The sequence below is a fragment of the Babylonia areolata genome, chromosome 31 (assembly GCF_041734735.1).
Source record: "Babylonia areolata isolate BAREFJ2019XMU chromosome 31, ASM4173473v1, whole genome shotgun sequence".
NCBI classification, from domain to species: Eukaryota; Metazoa; Mollusca; class Gastropoda; order Neogastropoda; family Buccinidae; genus Babylonia; species Babylonia areolata.
In genome coordinates this window covers 26,551,710-26,569,810 of record NC_134906.1, presented here as the reverse complement: position 1 = coordinate 26,569,810, position 18,101 = coordinate 26,551,710, and the positions used below count along the sequence as shown (strand labels likewise).

At 43.5% G+C, this 18,101-nt stretch overlaps 1 protein-coding gene across 1 annotated transcript in view; it reads left to right on the top strand.

Annotated features, from left to right (window-relative positions):
- Nucleotides 1-17,331, top strand: part of LOC143275869 (medium-chain specific acyl-CoA dehydrogenase, mitochondrial-like) — a 38,099-nt gene extending 20,768 nt beyond the window's left edge. The window contains exons 7-13 of the mRNA XM_076580165.1: nt 1,235-1,474; nt 3,235-3,306; nt 4,314-4,382; nt 5,852-5,947; nt 8,196-8,372; nt 10,760-10,831; nt 13,655-17,331. Coding sequence (XP_076436280.1) covers nt 1,235-1,474; nt 3,235-3,306; nt 4,314-4,382; nt 5,852-5,947; nt 8,196-8,372; nt 10,760-10,831; nt 13,655-13,732 — 804 coding nt within the window. The 3' untranslated portion in view covers nt 13,733-17,331. The remainder of the gene's footprint in view (nt 1-1,234; nt 1,475-3,234; nt 3,307-4,313; nt 4,383-5,851; nt 5,948-8,195; nt 8,373-10,759; nt 10,832-13,654) is intronic.
- Nucleotides 17,332-18,101: the final 770 nt, after the last annotated feature.

Below are 18,101 nucleotides of genomic sequence, written 5' to 3'. Positions count from 1 at the left end.
GTGTCGTTCAGGTTAAGTCTATCACAAAATTATATTTTAGTCATTATTTGAAGTTCGGTAATTATTGCTTGAGCGTGTTTGTTTTTTTTGTGATAAATTTGTGCCTGAAGTGAAGCACCCTTTCACGTTGATACAGCCAGGCCGAAACATGCCAGGCACGGAGGATTGCACAGGCAGAAGACCTTAAAGGGCTGAAAGGGTTGAGCGGTTCCTGCTTTCATATCTGTGAAACTGCATGTTTGGTGCATATCTGTTATGCATGTGTGGGTGTATGTGTGAATGTGTGTCTTCATGTTTTACATTTATTTGCTTATTTATCATCATTGTTGTCTTATTTATTTATTTATTTATTATTATTATTATTTTGTTATTATTATCATTACTACTACCTTTTTTTATATCATAATTATTATTATTTTTGTTTTTGTTTATTTATTTATTTATGTAAGCTTATCTATTATTCATTCACCTTTTTTTTTCTTTTTTTTTTTCTCAAGGCCTGACTAAGCGCGTTGGGTTACGCTGCTGGTCAGGCATCTGCTTGGCAGATGTGGTGTAGCGTATATGGATTTGTCCGAACGTGGTGACGCCTCCTTGAGCTACTGAAACTGAAACTGGACCCCACCATAACACTTTTCAGTCTTAAGAAAAAATCGGTTACGCCCTTCTATGCGTTAGCACTGAACAGGTATTTTTCACCGTGCGTCTAGGTTTGCGATTGCTGAGCAGTTAGTTAAAGCACTGCATTTCCTTCCTTGAGTCTCTTCTTCTTCATTCTAAACAACCACCACAAAAAAGGTTTAATTACACATACTTAACCGTGACCCACTAGTGCAGACTCCGGCAGGCGTCTGACATTCCTGTCCTGTACGAACTACTATCCGCCTATGCGAAGAAAACGAAAGTAACTATGGCCGATAACCTCCCAGAAGTAGGTAACCTCCCTTTTGTCCTGCTGGCTAGCGCCCTCTTTTTCCCACAGCCATCTCGACTCCTGTTCTTGTGCACTTCATACGGCTAAGTTTTTTTTCTCATTTTCTATCTGTCTGTCGATTCTTTGGCGTTTCTGCTTTTTGTCCTATTATGTCTTCAGCCAGGTCGCAAAATTATGTGGCCGATTGGGAGATCGGGCTAAAATTAAGGCACGATCGCAATCAATTCGCGATCACTCTGGGCCCTAAAATCAAATGCCCAATATCTTTTTTTTTTTTTTTTTCTCCTCTCTTTCTTTCAGTCGTACTGCGTGACGGAGCCGGGCGCGGGGTCGGACGTGGCGGGCGTTCGCACCAGGGCGGTGAAGAAGGGAGACAAGTACGTGCTGAACGGGCAGAAGATGTGGATCACCAACGGGGGCCACGCCAACTGGTACTTCGTGCTGGCCCGCACGGACCCTGACCCCAAGGCCCCGGCCGGCAAGGCCTTCACTGGCTTCATCGTGGACGGCGACTCCCCTGGTCTGACCAGAGAGCGCAAGGTGGGGGCGATGATGGGTCTAGGTTTAGCAGGGTTGTGTGTGTAGTGCGGGGGTCTGGGGGGTGAGGTTGGGTTTGGGGATGGATGTTTGTGTGTGTGTGTGTGTGGTGAGGGGGCGGGGTGTTGCGGGGGGGGCGTTGTGGTATAGTGGGCGATGTGTGCTGAGGTGTGTGCGAGAGCGGAAGGTTGTGTGAGGGTTTGGGTTTGGGTGTCTGCAAGAGCGGATGGTTGGTTGATGTGTGCGGCAGTTTGGGTTTGGGGGGTGTATGTTTGCAAGAGCGGAAGGTTGGATGATGTGTGTTTTGGGGTTTGGGAATGGTGTGTGTGTGTGTGTGTGTGTGTGTGTGTGTGTGGAAGGTTAGATGATTTGTATTGGTGTTTGGGAATGGTGGGTGTGTGTGTTTGAATGCAGAAGGGTGGATGATTTGTGTGGGTGTTTGGGAATGGTGGGTGTGTGTGTTTGAATGCGGAAGGGTGGATGATTTGTGTGGGTGTTTAGGAATGGTGGGTGTGTGTGTGTGAATGCAGAAGGTTGGATGATTTGTGTGGGTGTTTGGGAATGGTGGGTGTGTGTGTGTGAATGCGGAAGGTTGGATGATTTGTGTGGGTGTTTGGGAATGGTGGGTGTGTGTGTGTGAATGCGGAAGGGTGGATGATTTGTGTGGGTGTTTGGGAATGGTGGGTGTGTGTGTGTGTGAATGCGGAAGGGTGGATGATTTGTGTGGGTGTTTGGGAATGGTGGGTGTGTGTGTCTGAATGCAGAAGGGTGGATGATTTGTGTGGGTGTTTGGGAATGGTGGGTGTGTGTGTGTGAATGCAGAAGGGTGGATGATTTGTGTGGGTGTTTGGGAATGGTGGGTGTGTGTGTGTGAATGCAGAAGGGTGGATGATTTGTGTGGGTGTTTGGGAATGGTGGGTGTGTGTGTTTGAATGCAGAAGGGTGGATGATTTGTGTGGGTGTTTGGGAATGGTGGGTGTGTGTGTTTGAATGCAGAAGGGTGGATGATTTGTGTGGGTGTTTGGGAATGGTGGGTGTGTGTGTGTGAATGCGGAAGGGTGGATGATTTGTGTGGGTGTTTGGGAATGGTGGGTGTGTGTGTGTGAATGCGGAAGGTTGGATGATTTGTGTGGGTGTTTGGGAATGGTGGGTGTGTGTGTTTGAATGCAGAAGGGTGGATGATTTGTGTGGGTGTTTGGGAATGGTGGGTGTGTGTGTGTGAATGCGGAAGGTTGGATGATTTGTGTGGGTGTTTGGATTTGGGTGTGTGTGTATGTGTGTGTCAGTGCAGGAGATAGGATGATGTGTGCAGGTGTTTATGTTTGGGGGGGTGTGTGGGTGTGGGGGGGGGTTGGGGTTTGCAAGTGCGGAAGGTTAGATGACGTGTGGGGGGTGGTGAGTTTGGGTGTGTATGTGTGAGTCTGGAAAGTTGGATGATATGTACTGGTGTTTTGGTTTGGGGTTGGATTTAGGGGGGGGGCGGGGGTGTGTGTGTGTGCGAGAGTGGAAGGTTGGTTGATAAGTGTGGGTGTTTGGGTTTGTGGGTGTGCATGTATGCATATGCGTATGTGTGTGTGTGTGTGTGTGTGTGTGTGAAAGGTTGGTGGTGTGGATGTTTTGGGTTTGGGTGTGTGTGTGTAGGAGGGGATGGGTGGGTAGGTGTGCATGGGTAGGGGGTATTTTTGTGTAGTGCTCTCAGTATTGAAAGGGTCAATGTGTCCCACTTACTTGTGTGTTCGTGTGTGTGTGTGTGTGTCTGGCAGGAATGGAATATGGGACAGAGAGCCTCAGACACACGAGGGATCACCTTTGAAGATGTGGAGGTGCCAGTTGAGGTAATGCATTTGTGTGTGAACGTGTGTGTGTGGGCAGGTTGATGTTGATTGATGCGTGCGGGCCTGTGTGTGTGTGTGTGTGTGTGTGTGAACGTGTGTTGGAGAGTTGGTGGGGGCTTGTTTACATGTGTATGGTGTGTGTGTGTGTGTGTGTGTGTGTGTATGTGTGTGTGAATATATGTGTATGGGAACGTTGATGGGTGCTTTTGTGTGTGTTTGCGTGTGTGTGTGTGTGTGTGTGTGTTGTATTTTGTTTCATTTTGCACCTGTGTGCTACACTTGCTGATGGTATCTTCCTGTATCCTTGCATTTACAAGAAAATCTGTACCTTTGTGTGTGGCAAGTGCTCGTTCAGGGCTTGTGTTTGTGTCTTTGTGTGTGGCAAGTGCTCGTTAAGGGCTTGCGTTTGTGTCTTTGTGTGTGGCAAGCGCTCGTTAAGGGCTTGCGTTTGTGGTCTGATTTCTCTTTCCTCAGAGACAGTATGGTCACAAGCATTTGGTGTTTTGATAGTTATGTGCTCTAGAAATAATGAGTAAGTAAAATTATACGGAGAGCTTTTTCTGACAACAGGAAAATAATAATAATAATAATGGATACTTATATAGCACACTATCCAGAAATCTGCTCTAGGTGCTGTACAAAAACGCTTTGTTAACATAAAACATTACATCTATGTTACATACACACACCAAAATATGACTACACACACGCACGCACGCATGCACACTGCGTACATACATTTTAACAATACACGTGTATCTAACAGCTACCCTAACACATACGCACACATAGGCAGGCACAAACTTACAGAAACGCACGCTCACACAATACACATTCATATACATGCATGTAGTTATGTACACCTACATATGTATACATACATAGTCAAGCACAGCTAACCCAAAAGGAAGTGGACCTGCCACAATTGAACTTACTGCTGAGGGAAAACCTACTGAGGAGGAGCCCAACAGACTGTTTGACTGAATACATGTTTCCCCTGTGCGCAGAATGTCCTGGGGCAAGAAGGCATGGGGTTCAAGATTGCCATGGGTGCCTTTGACAAAACACGCCCTCCTGTAAGTGGATAGTTTTTGCTGGTGTGTGTGTGTGTGCGTGTGTGTGTGTGTGTGTGTGTGTGTGAGAATGTATGTGTAGTGAGTAACTCTGTGTGTGTGTGTGTTTGTGTACTCATTTTGTGATGTGTGTGTATATGTGCACATATGTGTGGCATGTTTTATGTGTGTTTGTGTGTGGGGGTGGGGGTGGGGATGGGGTTCTTATGTGTAGAATGTTTGTGTGTGTGTGTGTGTGTGTGTGTGTGAATGTATGTGTAGTAACTGTGTGTGTGTGCGTGTGTGTGTGTGTGCTCATTTTGTGATGTGTGTGTATGTGTGCGCATATGTGTGGCATGTTTTATGTGTGTTTGTGTGTGGGGGTGGGGATGGGGTTCTTATGTGTAGAATGTTTTGTTGTGTGTGTGTGTGTGTGTGTGTGTGTGCATGCTCATTTTGTGATGTTTGTGTATGTGTGCGCATATGTGTGGCATGTTTTGTGGTGTGTGTATACATGTGTGTTTGTGTGTGTGTGTGTGTGGGGGGGGGGGGGGGGGGATGGGGTTCTTATGTGTAGAATGTTTTCTTGTGTGTGTGTGTGTGTGTGTGTGTGTCCCATCTTCCACTCTTCTCTCTGCGACATTTGGCTATCCTATATTAGTGGCCAACTAAGAAGTCAGTGACAGTTTCTTTCTCTCCCTCCTCTCTCTCTCTCTCTATCCCTGTTTCTTCCACGCCCCCAACCCCTCCCATCTCCCATCTCTCCATGTGAATTAGCAAGTTTTTCATTCCAGTGAGAACTTATTTTATTTTATTTTATTTTTTGCATTTATCAGCTCCCCTACCAGAATCTGATGTTTTAGAATCAGTTATGTTGTCGCTGTCAACAGTATCCTCCTTGTGGTACTCTCTTCTCTTCTCTTCTTAGCATGAAAACCCCCAGTTTTGGAGGTGGCGGAGGTCTGGAGTCGACCGGAGGGAGCGGAGGAAGTGGAGAAGGCGGCGGGTTGGCGTTGTTTAGAGGGCCAGGAGTAGAGGGCCCAGAGTGTCAGCGAATCGATTGCGATCGCGCCTTAATTTTAGCACGATTCCCCAATCGAGCTACACGATTATGTGACCTGGTTGGAGACATAATTTGACAACAAACAAGAACGCCAAAGAATCGACAGACAGGCAGAAAATACGAAAAAAAACTTAGCCGTGTGAAGAGCACAGGAACAGGAGTCATGATGGCTGCCGGAAAAAGAGGGCGCTAGCCAGCGGGACAAAGGGGAGGTTACCTACTTCCGGGGGGTTATCGGCCGTAGTTTCGTTTTCTCCGCATAGGCGGATAGTAGTTTGCACAGGACAGGAATGTCAGACCCCTGCCGGAGTCTGCACTAGTTGGGTCACGGTAAGTATGTTATTTAAACGTAATTTTAGATAGAAAATTTCCTTTTTCAGGGTTGTGTTGTTTCCCCCCTTCATGGTGGTTATCTCCCCTCCGTGGGCAGGTGGCGGCAGGCGCAGTGGGTCTGGCCCAGCGAGCGATGGACGAAGCGACACGATACGCCATGGAGCGGAAAACCATGGGCAAAGCGATCTGTGAGGTGAGTGTTTGGGTCGGTCCTTACTTTCTGTGTGATGATTGCTTGTGTGTTTTTGGATGTAATGGTATAGCGGGTGGGGTAGCTGAGTGGTTTAAGTGTTGGGACTTTTTCATTCTGAGGGGCCCGAGTTCGAATCTCGGTAACGGTGCCTGGTCGGTGAAGGGTTGAGATTTTTCTGATCTCCCGGGTCAACATATATGCAGACCTGCTAGTGCCTGAACCCCCTTTGTGTGTATAGTCATGCAGAAGATCAAATACGCACGTTTAAGATCTTGTAATCCATGTCAGCGTTCGATGGGTTATGGAAACAAGAACGTACCCAGCATGCACACCCCCGAAAGCGGAGTATGGCTGCCTACATGACCGGGTAAATAAATAAAAAGGTCTTACATGTAGAATGTTACATGCCTGTCTGAGTGTGTATGTGTGTTTGCCTGAAATCTGTTTGAATGACACAGGAAATGAATGATGAGCGCCCAGCGGCAGCCATCACTCAACTTTACCCAGGCAGAAAGCTCTGTTGTGCACATGACCTCACGTTCGTAAAGCGCTTAGAGCTTGGTGTGCGACCGAGGATAGGCACTGTATAAGTATCCACATCATTCATATGTATCCATATCACTCATTCATCATTTAGCTTTCTGTTTCACGTCTTTCCACTTAAAATCCATTCAACCCTGTGCCAGAGCATTGCTAGAGTGTCAAAATTTGTTTCATTAAAATCGTTTCCACATACCTGCATATGCTTAAAACCATGAGAAAAGAGAACCGACTTCTGTAGTGTTTCCGGCTTGTCCATGTGTTGATTTTTTAGGCAAAAGATTGGTCAATTTCAGTTCAATTATTTTTTTTGCATTTTTGCACATCAGTGTGGCAGGGAATTGTGCGAAGGTTGTGTCAGCTCCCAGGGTTGTGTCAGCTCCCAGGGTTGTGTCAGCTCCCAGGGTTGTGTCAGCTCCCAGGGTTGAATGCGGAAAGTGACAGGCGCAATAGCCGAGTGGTTAAAGCGTTGGACTTTCAATCTGAGGGTCCTGGGTTCGAATCTCCGTGACGGCGCCTGGTGGGTTTAGGTTGGAGTTTTTTCCGATCTCCCAGGTCAACATTAGTGCGGACCTGCTAGTGCCTGAACCCCCTTCGTGTATATACGTAAGCAGAAGATCAAATACGCATGTTATAGATCCTGTAATCTGTGTCAGCGTTTGGTGGGTTATGGAAACAAGAACATACCCAGCATGCACACCCCCGAAAGCGGAGTATGGCTTCCTACATGGTGGGGTAAAAATGGTCATACACGTAAAAGCCCTACTCACGTGCATACGAGTGAACGGGGGAGTTGCAGCCCACGAACGCAGAAGAAAAAGAAGAATGAGGAAGTGATATGACAATTACAATTTTTTTTATAAAATTCTCTTAACATAAATGATTTCTTATAAACCAAAACAAATGACAGAAAACAACACACACAAAAAAACCCATAGACACTAAAAACAACCAAATACAGGAACGGTAACAATGTTTCTTTATTGTACATTTTAAAGAATTAACAAAATTTTGCCATTGGTTATTCCTCTGATGCAGTTGCGACAAAATGAATTGAAAACATCACTTTTGTAAAAGAGACATCATCACAGTCTAGAAGAAAAAAAATTGTTTTTAAAACATTCATTTTATTGACGTAAAGAAAAAAAAAGAATTGTTAGCACTGATATTTTTATTTTGAAATTCACTCCCATCCCCCAGCCTATGCATGCGCGCGCGCGCACACACACACACACACACACACACACTCACACACATAATTAATGTTGTTATTTATATTTACAATTTTGTAGGTTAATACTTGTTGATATGCATATACATATTCTCCTTCCCATGACACCTCATTCAATATACACCACAGTCTCTTTAGACCTTTTTCTTATAATATACTTTTCCTCTGATACATAACATGAATACTTTTTCACACTAATATTCACATGCATTCCCTTTCCTTTATCCACTTCTTTACTCCTTTCTGTCTAAAAACACTTACAGTGAATAGACGTTAAACTGAAGATAAAACTCACACACATGTGAGTAGGCTCTCAAGTCCTGACCGGCGTCAGACATCTGCTTCTTTTTTTTTTTTTTTATCAAACAATTTTTCTTTTAATTAAAGCAGCTTATGTGGTGTGGAGTGCATGGATCAGTCTGCATATTTCTGACCCCGTCCTTTAAGAAAGAAAAAAACTCAACCTGTCCTCCACAGCACCAGGCCGTGGCCTTCATGCTGGCCGACATGGCCATCGGCATCGAGAGCTCTCGGCTGGCCACCATGCGCTCGGCCTGGGAGGTGGACCAGGGACGTCGCAACACCTACTACGCCTCCATTGCCAAGGCCATGGCCGGGGACGTTGCCAACAAGTGCGCCACCGATGCCGTTCAGGTGGGTTTTCTGAAGACTGTGGCATAGTTGGGAGAGGCGTGGAGACCCACTTCAGTCTGATTTTCATGGAGGTTCCCTGGTTAGTTTTAGCGAGAACCGCTTGCGCATGTGCGTCCACTTTTCCGTGTGTTTTTTTCCAGGTCATGTGGAGTGATGGCCTAGAGGTAACGCGTCCGCCTAGGAAACGAGAGAATCTGAGTGCGCTGGTTCAAATCACGGCTCAGCCGCCGATATTTTCTCTCCCTCCACTAGACCTTGAGTGGTGGTCTGGACGCTAATCATTCGAATGAGACGATAAACCGAGGTCCCGTGTGCAGCATGCACTTAGCGCACGTAAAAGAACCCACGGCAACAAAAGGGTTGTTCTGGCAAAATTCTGTAGAAAAATCCACTTCGATAGGAAAAGCAAATAAAACTGCACGCAGGAAAAAATACAAAAAAATGGGTGGCGCTGTAGTGTAGCGACGTGCTCTCCCTGGGGAGAGCAGCCCGAATTTCACACAGAGAAATCTGTTGTGATAAAAAGAAATACAAATACAAATACAAAGGCTAAACTTTTGCCATGGAGATCGCTGTTTTGACGAAAGGGTTTTGAACATTTTCACCGACTATTTTTTGCAAGTTTACAAGATATATTTGGTTTTATGACAACACCCATTATTTGCTTTAGTCTTCTCTGTTTACTTTGAGTGTGTTTTTTGTCGTATATCTGCCATTACGTATTCAAAGTAATCCTTTTATATATAAACTCTGCTGAAAATTGTCGGAACAAAGGCAGTGCAAACTCAGAGAAGCCAGTTATGGTGGAGGATTGCCCGTGACATCATGTGACCTACTTCTCGCTCTGCCAGCGACGAAAAGTCCACCACAAAAGTGGGCCAGCACACCCTCCCTATTCTTAGTCATTTTCTACCCCTCCGCTAGATTTTGAGTGGTGGTCTGGACAGTAGTCGTTTGAATGAGATGATGACGGGCGCAATATCCGAGTGGTTAAAGCGTTGGACTTTCAATCTGAGGGTCCCGGGTTCGAATCACGGTGACGGCGCCTGGTGGGTAAAGGGTGGAGATTTTTCCGATCTCCCAGGTCAACATATGTGCAGACCTGCTAGTGCCTGAACCCCCTTCGTGTGTAAACGCATGCAGAAGATCAAATACACATGTTAAAGATCCTGTAATCCATGTCAGCGTTCGGTGGGTTATGGAAACAAGAAAATACCCAGCATGCACTCCCCCGAAAGCGGAGTATGGCTGCCTACATGGTGGGGTAAAAACGGTCATACACGTAAAAACCCACTCGTGTACATGCGAGTGAACGTGGGAGTTGCAGCCCACGAACGCAGAAGAAGAAGAATGAGATGATAAACAGAGGTCCCGGATGTGGCCTGCATGTAGCGCATGTGAATGAAGCGGCAGCAACGAAAAAGGGTTTTGTCCCAAGGGCGAAATTCTGTAGAATTAATATTTATCAGATGTTCTTCTGGCCTTTTTTCTTTCTGCTCGCTTGACACACACTCGCACATATGCACCAGTGCACATGTACATACACACATACACATGCATATTTACACACGTGCACTCACGCACAGCGTGCTTACACACTGACGTACACAACACACACACACACACACAGCTAGCTTTGCAATTTTCTTTATCTACTGTTTCCCCCTGTAGCTTAAGTTAAGATGTCTTCCTTTTTGTTCTTGTTGTTTGTGATTTTTTATATATTTTGTTTCTTGTTTGTTTGTTTGTTTGAAAATCTGCTCCATCTTCCTTTTCTTTAACTCTCTCCATACGAACGGCGAAAGAGACGACGTTAACAGCGTTTCACCCCAGTTACCATCATCAAAATATTGCAAGCGGAAGGCTCTTATACTGAAGAGGTGAATGTTGACAAAGAATACCACAATTCTGATGACGGAAGCTAAAGGTTGGGTCATTCAGACACCCACTGGACATCCGAGGGGTCTGTGTAGAGGAGAAGAGAGGACTGGCCGTACTGAGTGAGTTAAACAATGGCTGTTCTGTACTTAACCAGATTAGGCAAGCTTTCGTTATCGTAACAGATAACCTTTTTACAAAGGCATCTTTATGCAAGAAAGATTTTAAAAGATTCCCCTTTATTTGCAGTGGGTTAAAAAAAATTATCCCAATTACAGTCTTAAGTTTTAGCTCCTATTGTGTGTAAGAAAACCTGTGTCATAGCTCATAAGTATTATTTGTGTTTTTTCTCTCACTGTGAGTCTGTCGGTTCTCTCTTTCTCTCTCTCTCTCTCTCTCTCTCTCACACACACACACACACACACACATTTATCTCTCACTATGTCTTCTGCTGTTTCTGACACCGAAAGACACATCCCTTAAATAACCGATGGCCACTGATGTTTCAGATTTTTGGTGGCAACGGATTCAACAGTGAATATCCTGTGGAAAAGCTCATGCGAGATGCCAAGATCTATCAGGTGGGTGAAAGAAAAAACGTGCTGAGAGTGTGTTTGTGTGTAGTAGTAGTTGTAGTAGTAGTAGTTCTTTTATTGACTCACTTGTGTAAACAAAGTGAGTCTGTGTTTTAACCCGGTGTTCGGTTGTCTGTGTGTGTGTGTCTGTGTGTCCGTAGTAAACTTTAACATTGACATTTTCTCTGCAAATTATGCAATTATTATCATTTTTTGTTCAAACAGGAACTTATTTTGCTGAGCATGGAAGTTTTATTTATTTTGCAAACGTTTTGGTGCAGGTAGTAAAAAAGGGAAATTACTCTTTAATTAATGCTAGGGGACTTAATTTGCCACAAGTGAGTCTTGAAGGCCTTGCCTCTCTTTTCACACATCTTGTATATAGATAACAAATAGCCAAGTGCAGTGGGGTGTGTTCATGCTATGGCAGATTGGCAAGATGAGTTTGTATGAAAAAGGGAGTGTTCCTCGACAGGCGAGCATGACACGGGAATCAGAGATAAAGGGTTGTAGTTCTAACTTGGAAAAGAAAACCTTCCTCAGTGTGACAAAGGTTGTTACTGGGGGAAAAAAAAGGAAAAGAAAAAAAAAAGGAACTGGTCCAGAGAAGTGTAATGGCAGAACTGGCCACTTTGGAATGGAGACGTGTTAAAAAGGGGGGGGGGGGGGGGAATCTGTGAGACAACTCACAATGTCAAAGTTCTCAAGATACGTAAATCAAAAAGATTGTGACGAGGAAGGGACAAAACTACTTCAAAATCTTTTTTTCTTTTTTTTCTTTTTTTAAACAGTGTAAGATTCATTCCCCTTTGCTGACATTATACCAATTAAAACAAACTGCAAGCAAAAGTAATAACTGATAACGCTTTAATTCTTTACAGCTGATGATGATAATTTTAACTCTGCTGCATAGTTAATTCTTAACTCTGCTACACAAGTAAAGTCCACATGGGGCATGTTTTGTTTGCGTCCTCCATCTTCTTCTTCTTCTGCATTCCCCGTGATCATGGTCTCAGACTTGCAGTCCTATGCTGGAAACGAAGGTGGTGGTCTTGATGAGGTCTTCTTTGGTGCCCCAGAGCTTTTCTGCCAGTGTGGCTCCATAGGGCCACTGCTGCGTCCATGCATCTTGATACAGGGGGCAGGACTGCAGGATGTGCTCCGGGGTTTGTGGGCCTGTCTTACACGGGCAGTCAGGAGTGTGTGACAGCTTTATTCGGTACATGTGGTCTTGCAGGCGGCAGTGCCCCGTGCGTAGTCGGAATATGATTGTCTGCTGGAATCGCTGCAGGTGAGGCATCTGGTCATCAGGTGGATGGCTACCTCCATCAAAAGTGCCACACACATCAGCTTCCCAATTAGTGCTCTTTGGCAGCCAAACTGGGTTTTATTGAAGGTTTTGCAGTATGAAGGCTCTCCATATACGAATATTAGTGTTAACCCTTTGAGCCCTGACCGCCGCTTTACCAGTGGCAGAGAAAAATGACATAATGCCTAGCCACCGGTTGAGCGGTGCGTAAACACTTGTGTCATGTTTTGCTATCGGTTTTACTTATATTGAAGAGCCAATCAGAAAAACCGTAGTATTCTGACGTCAGCGAACGTAGTACCAACATGGCCGTGCCTTTTCACTGTGTTTTGTGCATGTGCTCTGGATAAAAAAGATTGATTTCAATATAAGTCAACGAGTAGCAAAACACGACACAAGTGTTTACGCACCGCTCAACCGGTGGCTAGGCATTATGTCATTTTTCTCTGCCACCAGTAAAGCGGTGGTCAGGGCACTCTTTTTATATCTGCCGTGACACATTAAATACCAGTTATTTTGACTAGCAAGTTCAATTGTGGCAGGTCCACTTCCTTTGCGTTAGCTGTGCTTGACTATGTGTGTATACATATGTATGTGTACATAACTACATGCATGTATATGAATGTGTATTGTGTGTGCATGAGCTTATGTAAGTTTGTGCCTGCCTATGTGTGCGTATGTGCTAGGGTAGCTGTTAGATACACATGTATTGTTAAAATGTATGTATGCAGTGTGTGTGTGTGTGTGTGTAGTCACATTTTGGTGTGTGTATGTAACATAGATGTAATGTTTTATATTAACAAAGCGTTTTTGTGAAGCACCCAGAGCAGATTTCTGGATAGTGTGCTATATAAGTATCCATTATTATTATTATTTTGACTAAATGTGTAACGTGCAAGTACATGTGGAGTGATGGCCTAGAGGTAACGCGTTCGCCTAAGAAGCGACAGAATCTGAGCGTGCTGGTTCGAATTATGGCTCAGCCGCTGATATTTTCTCCCCCTCCACTAGACCTTGAGTGGTGGTCTGGATGCTAGTCATTCGGATGAGACGATAAACCGAGGTCCCGTGTGCAGCATGCACTTAGCGCAAGTAAAAGAACCCACAGCAACAAAAGGGTTGTTCCTGGCAAATTTCTGTAGAAAAATCCATTTTGATAAGAAAAAACAAATAAAACTGCATGCAGGAAAAAATACAAAAAAAAATGGGTGGCGCTGTAGTGTAGCGACGCGCTCTCCTTGGGGAGAGCAGCCCGAATTTCACACAGAGAAATCTGTTGTGATAAAAAGAAATACAAATACAAATACAAAATACGTCCATTGACGTGTTTGTCTACATATTCTTCAGTGTGTTTTTTGTACACATTCTTTGATGTGTTATTATACATATTTTTCGGTATGTTTTTGCACATGTTCATCGATGTGTTTTTGGTACACATTCAAGGATGTGATTTTTGTACACATTCACCTGTGTGTTTTTGTAACATTCTTACAGTTGCTTATCTGCCCGCTACGTTTCAGATCTATGAGGGGACGGCACAGATCCAGAGGCTCATCATTTCTCGTGAAATGTTGTCTCAGGCCAAACAAAGACTGTAAAAGACGATACCACCAGCAAACTTTCACCTGCGTCTTTCTGTGTGTCAGGGATCATTGTTCCGTGACTTACATCACCTGTCTGAAAGAAGAGATAGAGCAGTTATGCTTGTTGTTGTTTTTATGATCCATCTTGGAAATTGAACTTTAAAAGGTATGTTACTTCTGTTTTGATTGTGTTGCTCAACATTCATTTAAAAAAATTTTTTTTATAGTTTTGTTTTTGATGGAAAGTTTATTTACTTGGGTTTTTTTTTTTCATGGTTTTCTTTACATTATCATTTTCTCGTTCACTGATTATGCAATGTTTCTGATGATTATGAACTGATGTCATTCCTGATTTGTTTTCTGAACAGGACTAAAATGGTTCAGAGTGATTGTAGATAGTTTTATTTGTTACACATTTGTTGTCTGTATTTCCTGTAAAAAGAAAAGAGAACATGAAAGTGAATGTTTATGTGGATGATGTTGGAATTTCCTCTGCTTTGTTGAGTTGGGTTTTTTAAAGATATTTTTTTAAAGGGGCACCATGTCAGCTGTGTGAATGTGATCAACTGAGCATACTGAAAAGAAAAAGTATTTCCCCCATCGGAATTCTCAGTCAAGTGATGCCACAGTTACCGAAGTTTGACAGGTGCAACAGCCGAATGGTTAGAGCAAGAGCATTGGACTTTTATCTGAGGGTCCTGGGTTTGACCCTGATGTTGACGGGCGCAATAGCTGAGTGGTTAAAGAGTTGGACTGTCAATCTGAGTGTCCCGGGTTCGAATCACGGTGACGGCGCCTGGTGGGTAAAGGGTGGAGATTTTTACGATCTCCCAGGTCAACATATGTGCAGACCTGCTAGTGCCTGAACCCCCTTCGTGTGTAAACGCATGCAGAAGATCAAATACGCACGTTAAAGATCCTGTAATCCATGTCAGCGTTCGGTGGGTTATGGAAACAAGAACATACCCAGCATGCACACCCCCGAAAACGGAGTATGGCTGCCTACATGGCGGGGTAAAAACGATCATACACGTAAAAGCCCACTCGTGTGCATACGAGCGAACGCAGAAGAAGAAGACCATGATGTTGGCTCTTGGTGATTAAAGATGGAGATTTTTGTTCTTATCTCCCAGGTCAGTATATGTACAGACCAGCTACTGCCTTAATTCCTCTCATGTGATCAAGCAAGCAGAAAATCAAATACACACGTTACAAAACCCTGTCATCTATGTCAGTTTTTGGTGGAGTATGGAAACACAAACACACCCAGCATGCACACCCCCCTGAAATTGGAATATGGCTGCCCATATGGCTAGGTTAATAATGGTCATACATGTAAAAGCTCTCTCACAGTTAATGTGTGAACGTGGAAACTTGTAGCCCACAAATGCAAAAAGAAAGAGTCATAAATTTGGAATGAAACACAAATTTGAGATTTGTGGTCTTCTAGTCTGACCTGCAGATTGAACCATGGGCACAGCAAACTGTAGAGTTTGTGTTCAATGTCCTTTAAGCGGGCCATCACTGGACGAGTTTAAAAAAAAAAAAAAAAAAAAAAAGAGCGCTTCAGGGATGTGTTGCATGAGCAGCGCTAAGTATGCTTAGCGTTAAGAATATTCCAAAGTCCATTGAATTAACTCCAAAACATTTTCAATGCGAAGCAAACTCTGCTTTGCTAAGATCGCTCATGCAGTCCAGCCTTGGTAACTACTCAGAGAAAATCTTTGCAAGATTTTTGACTCACTTGTGTAAACAAAGTGAGTCTATGTTTTAACCCGGAGTTCGGTTGTCTGTGTCTGTGTGTCCGTGGTAAACTTTAACATTGCCATTTTCTCTGCAAATACTTTGTCAGTTGACACCAAATTAGGCATAAAAATTGGAAAAATTCAGTTCTTTCCAGTCATCTTGTTTAAAACAATATTGCACCTCTGGGATGGGCACAAAAAAATAAAAAAATGAAGCCTAATTATATGCAAACTGCATTTACTGTTATATTTATATTTTTTGTATTCTCTAAACTTGGCACTTTGACCTCTTATTCTGACACAACAGCAAGAGCAGTCATTATTATCATTTTTTGTTCAAACAGGAACTTCTTTTGCTAAGCATGGAATTTTTATTTATTTTGCAAACGTTTTGGTGCAGATAGTAAAGAAGGGAAATTACTCTGTAATTAATGTTTTTTGTTAATGCTTTGTTTTGGTGATTTTTCATGCTTGTTTATTGTTGTTGTTGTTGTATCAGTTTAGTGTGAGGGGGTAGTTCGGAATTCTTTATTTGCTGGCATGAGCTAAGTGGAGTGACGGCCTAGAGGTAACGCGTCCACCTAGGAAGCGAGAGAATCTGAGCGCGCTGGTTCGAATCATGGCTCAGCCGCCGATATCTTCTCCCCCTCCACTAGACCTTGAGTGGTGGTCTGGACGCTAGTCATTCAGATGAGACGATAAACCGAGGTCCCGTGTGCAGCATGCACTTAGCGCACGTAAAAGAACCCACGGCAACAAAAGGGTTGTTCCTGGCAAAATTCTGTAGAAAAATCCACTTCGATAGGAAAAACAAATAAACCGCACGCAGGAAAAAATTCAAAAAAATGGGTGGCGCTGTAGTATAGCGACGCGCTCTCCCTGGGGAGAGCAGCCCGAATTTCACACAGAGAAATCTGTTGTGATAAAAGAAATACAAATACAAATTATATCTAGATCATAGGTTGTTCATTATTGATTCAGTCCTTTCATGGGCATTTGGGAGTGCTTGTTTAGCTAATGTGCTTTGTGAGCCATGGTGTACAGAGAGGTGCTGCTGTTAACTGCTACTTCTGTTTTTATCTTGTGTTGAGGATTTCCATGCACACCATATGATAAGATTAACTCTCTCCATACGAACGGCGAAAGAGACGACGTTAACAGCGTTTTACGCCAATTACCATCATCAAAATAGAGCAGAAGGCTCTTATACTGAAGAGGTGAATGTTGACAAAGAATACCACAATTCTGACGACGGAAGCTAAAGGTTGGGTCATTCAGACACCCACTGGACATCTGAAGGGTCTGTGTAGAGGAGAAGAGAGGACTAGCCGTACTGAGTGAGTTAACAGAGGTGTATATATTAGCTAGAAATTCTCTATAGGCTCTTTGTGGGTTTATTTCATTGGGTGCTTTATGTTGCATGTTCCTTGATCATCTTTTTTTTGTGGGTGCACTTGTTTAAAATTTTTATTGCAAAAAAACAGGTTCTTTGAGTAACTCTCACATATTCTTTGGAGTGGCACACAGTCGAAAAAACACCACTTTATATGTGTGTGCCCAAAACAGATTGATATTTCTATTACCTTTAAATGTGTATGCCGTGAACAGATTAATATTTCTGTTACCTTTAAATGTGTATGCCCAAAACAGATTAATATTTGAAAACATTGAAGCATATGCCAGTCCAAAGCATTTTAGATTTTCAAGAGATATTGTTGTTGTTTTTGTTATTCATGCATTATTTGTTTATGACTGTCTTGTCCATGAGCTATTCGGTGCAGACATACTTTTGAATATCTGATGTATTTAGGCCACCATGTTTTACAATCAAAATTGGTTTTATGCTGACATAAAATTTGATCTAACCATTTTAATTGTGTTTGGAAGTATGCAAAACGTTGTACACGCAAGTGCGGTCTCTCATTACTTCGGGTTTTTTTCTTTTGTTTTGAGTTACATTTTATGACTCAGTAAACTCCATCTGTCTGTCTCTTCCTCTGTATCTCTTTCCTGTTACATTTCTCCCACACAGGTTTCAACATACTTCTTAATTGTTCTTGTTACTGTTTTTCCCACTGAGGTCTCTACACAGTTGTTACTTGTTTGTATTTTGTATTTCATTTTATCTGTGTGAAATTCAGGCTGCTCTCCCCAGGGAGAGCGCATCGCTATACTACAGCGCCACCCTTTTTTTTTCTTTTTTTTTTCCTACGTGCAGTTTTATTTGTTTTTCCTATTGACGTGGATTTTTCTACACAATTTTGCCAGGAACAACCCTTTTGTTGCCGTGGGTTCTTTTACGTGCGCTAAGTGCGTGCTGCACACAGGACCTCGGTTTATCGTCTCATCCGAATGACTAGCGTCCAGACTACCACTCAAGGTCTTGTGGAGGGGGAGAAAATATCGGCGGCTGAGCCGTGATTCGAACCAGCGCGCTCAGATTCTCTCGTTTCCTAGGCGGACGCGTTACCTCTAGGCCATCACTCCACTTGTTAATGCTGCGTAATACTGTTTACTTCATTGCCTTGTCGATGTTTCTAATTTTCTCTCCGATCTTTCTGCATCCATCTCAGTTTCTCTCTCTCTCTTTCTCTTGAGTGCACAGCATCAGCTTCTTTGGGAAAAAAAAAAAAAAAGTC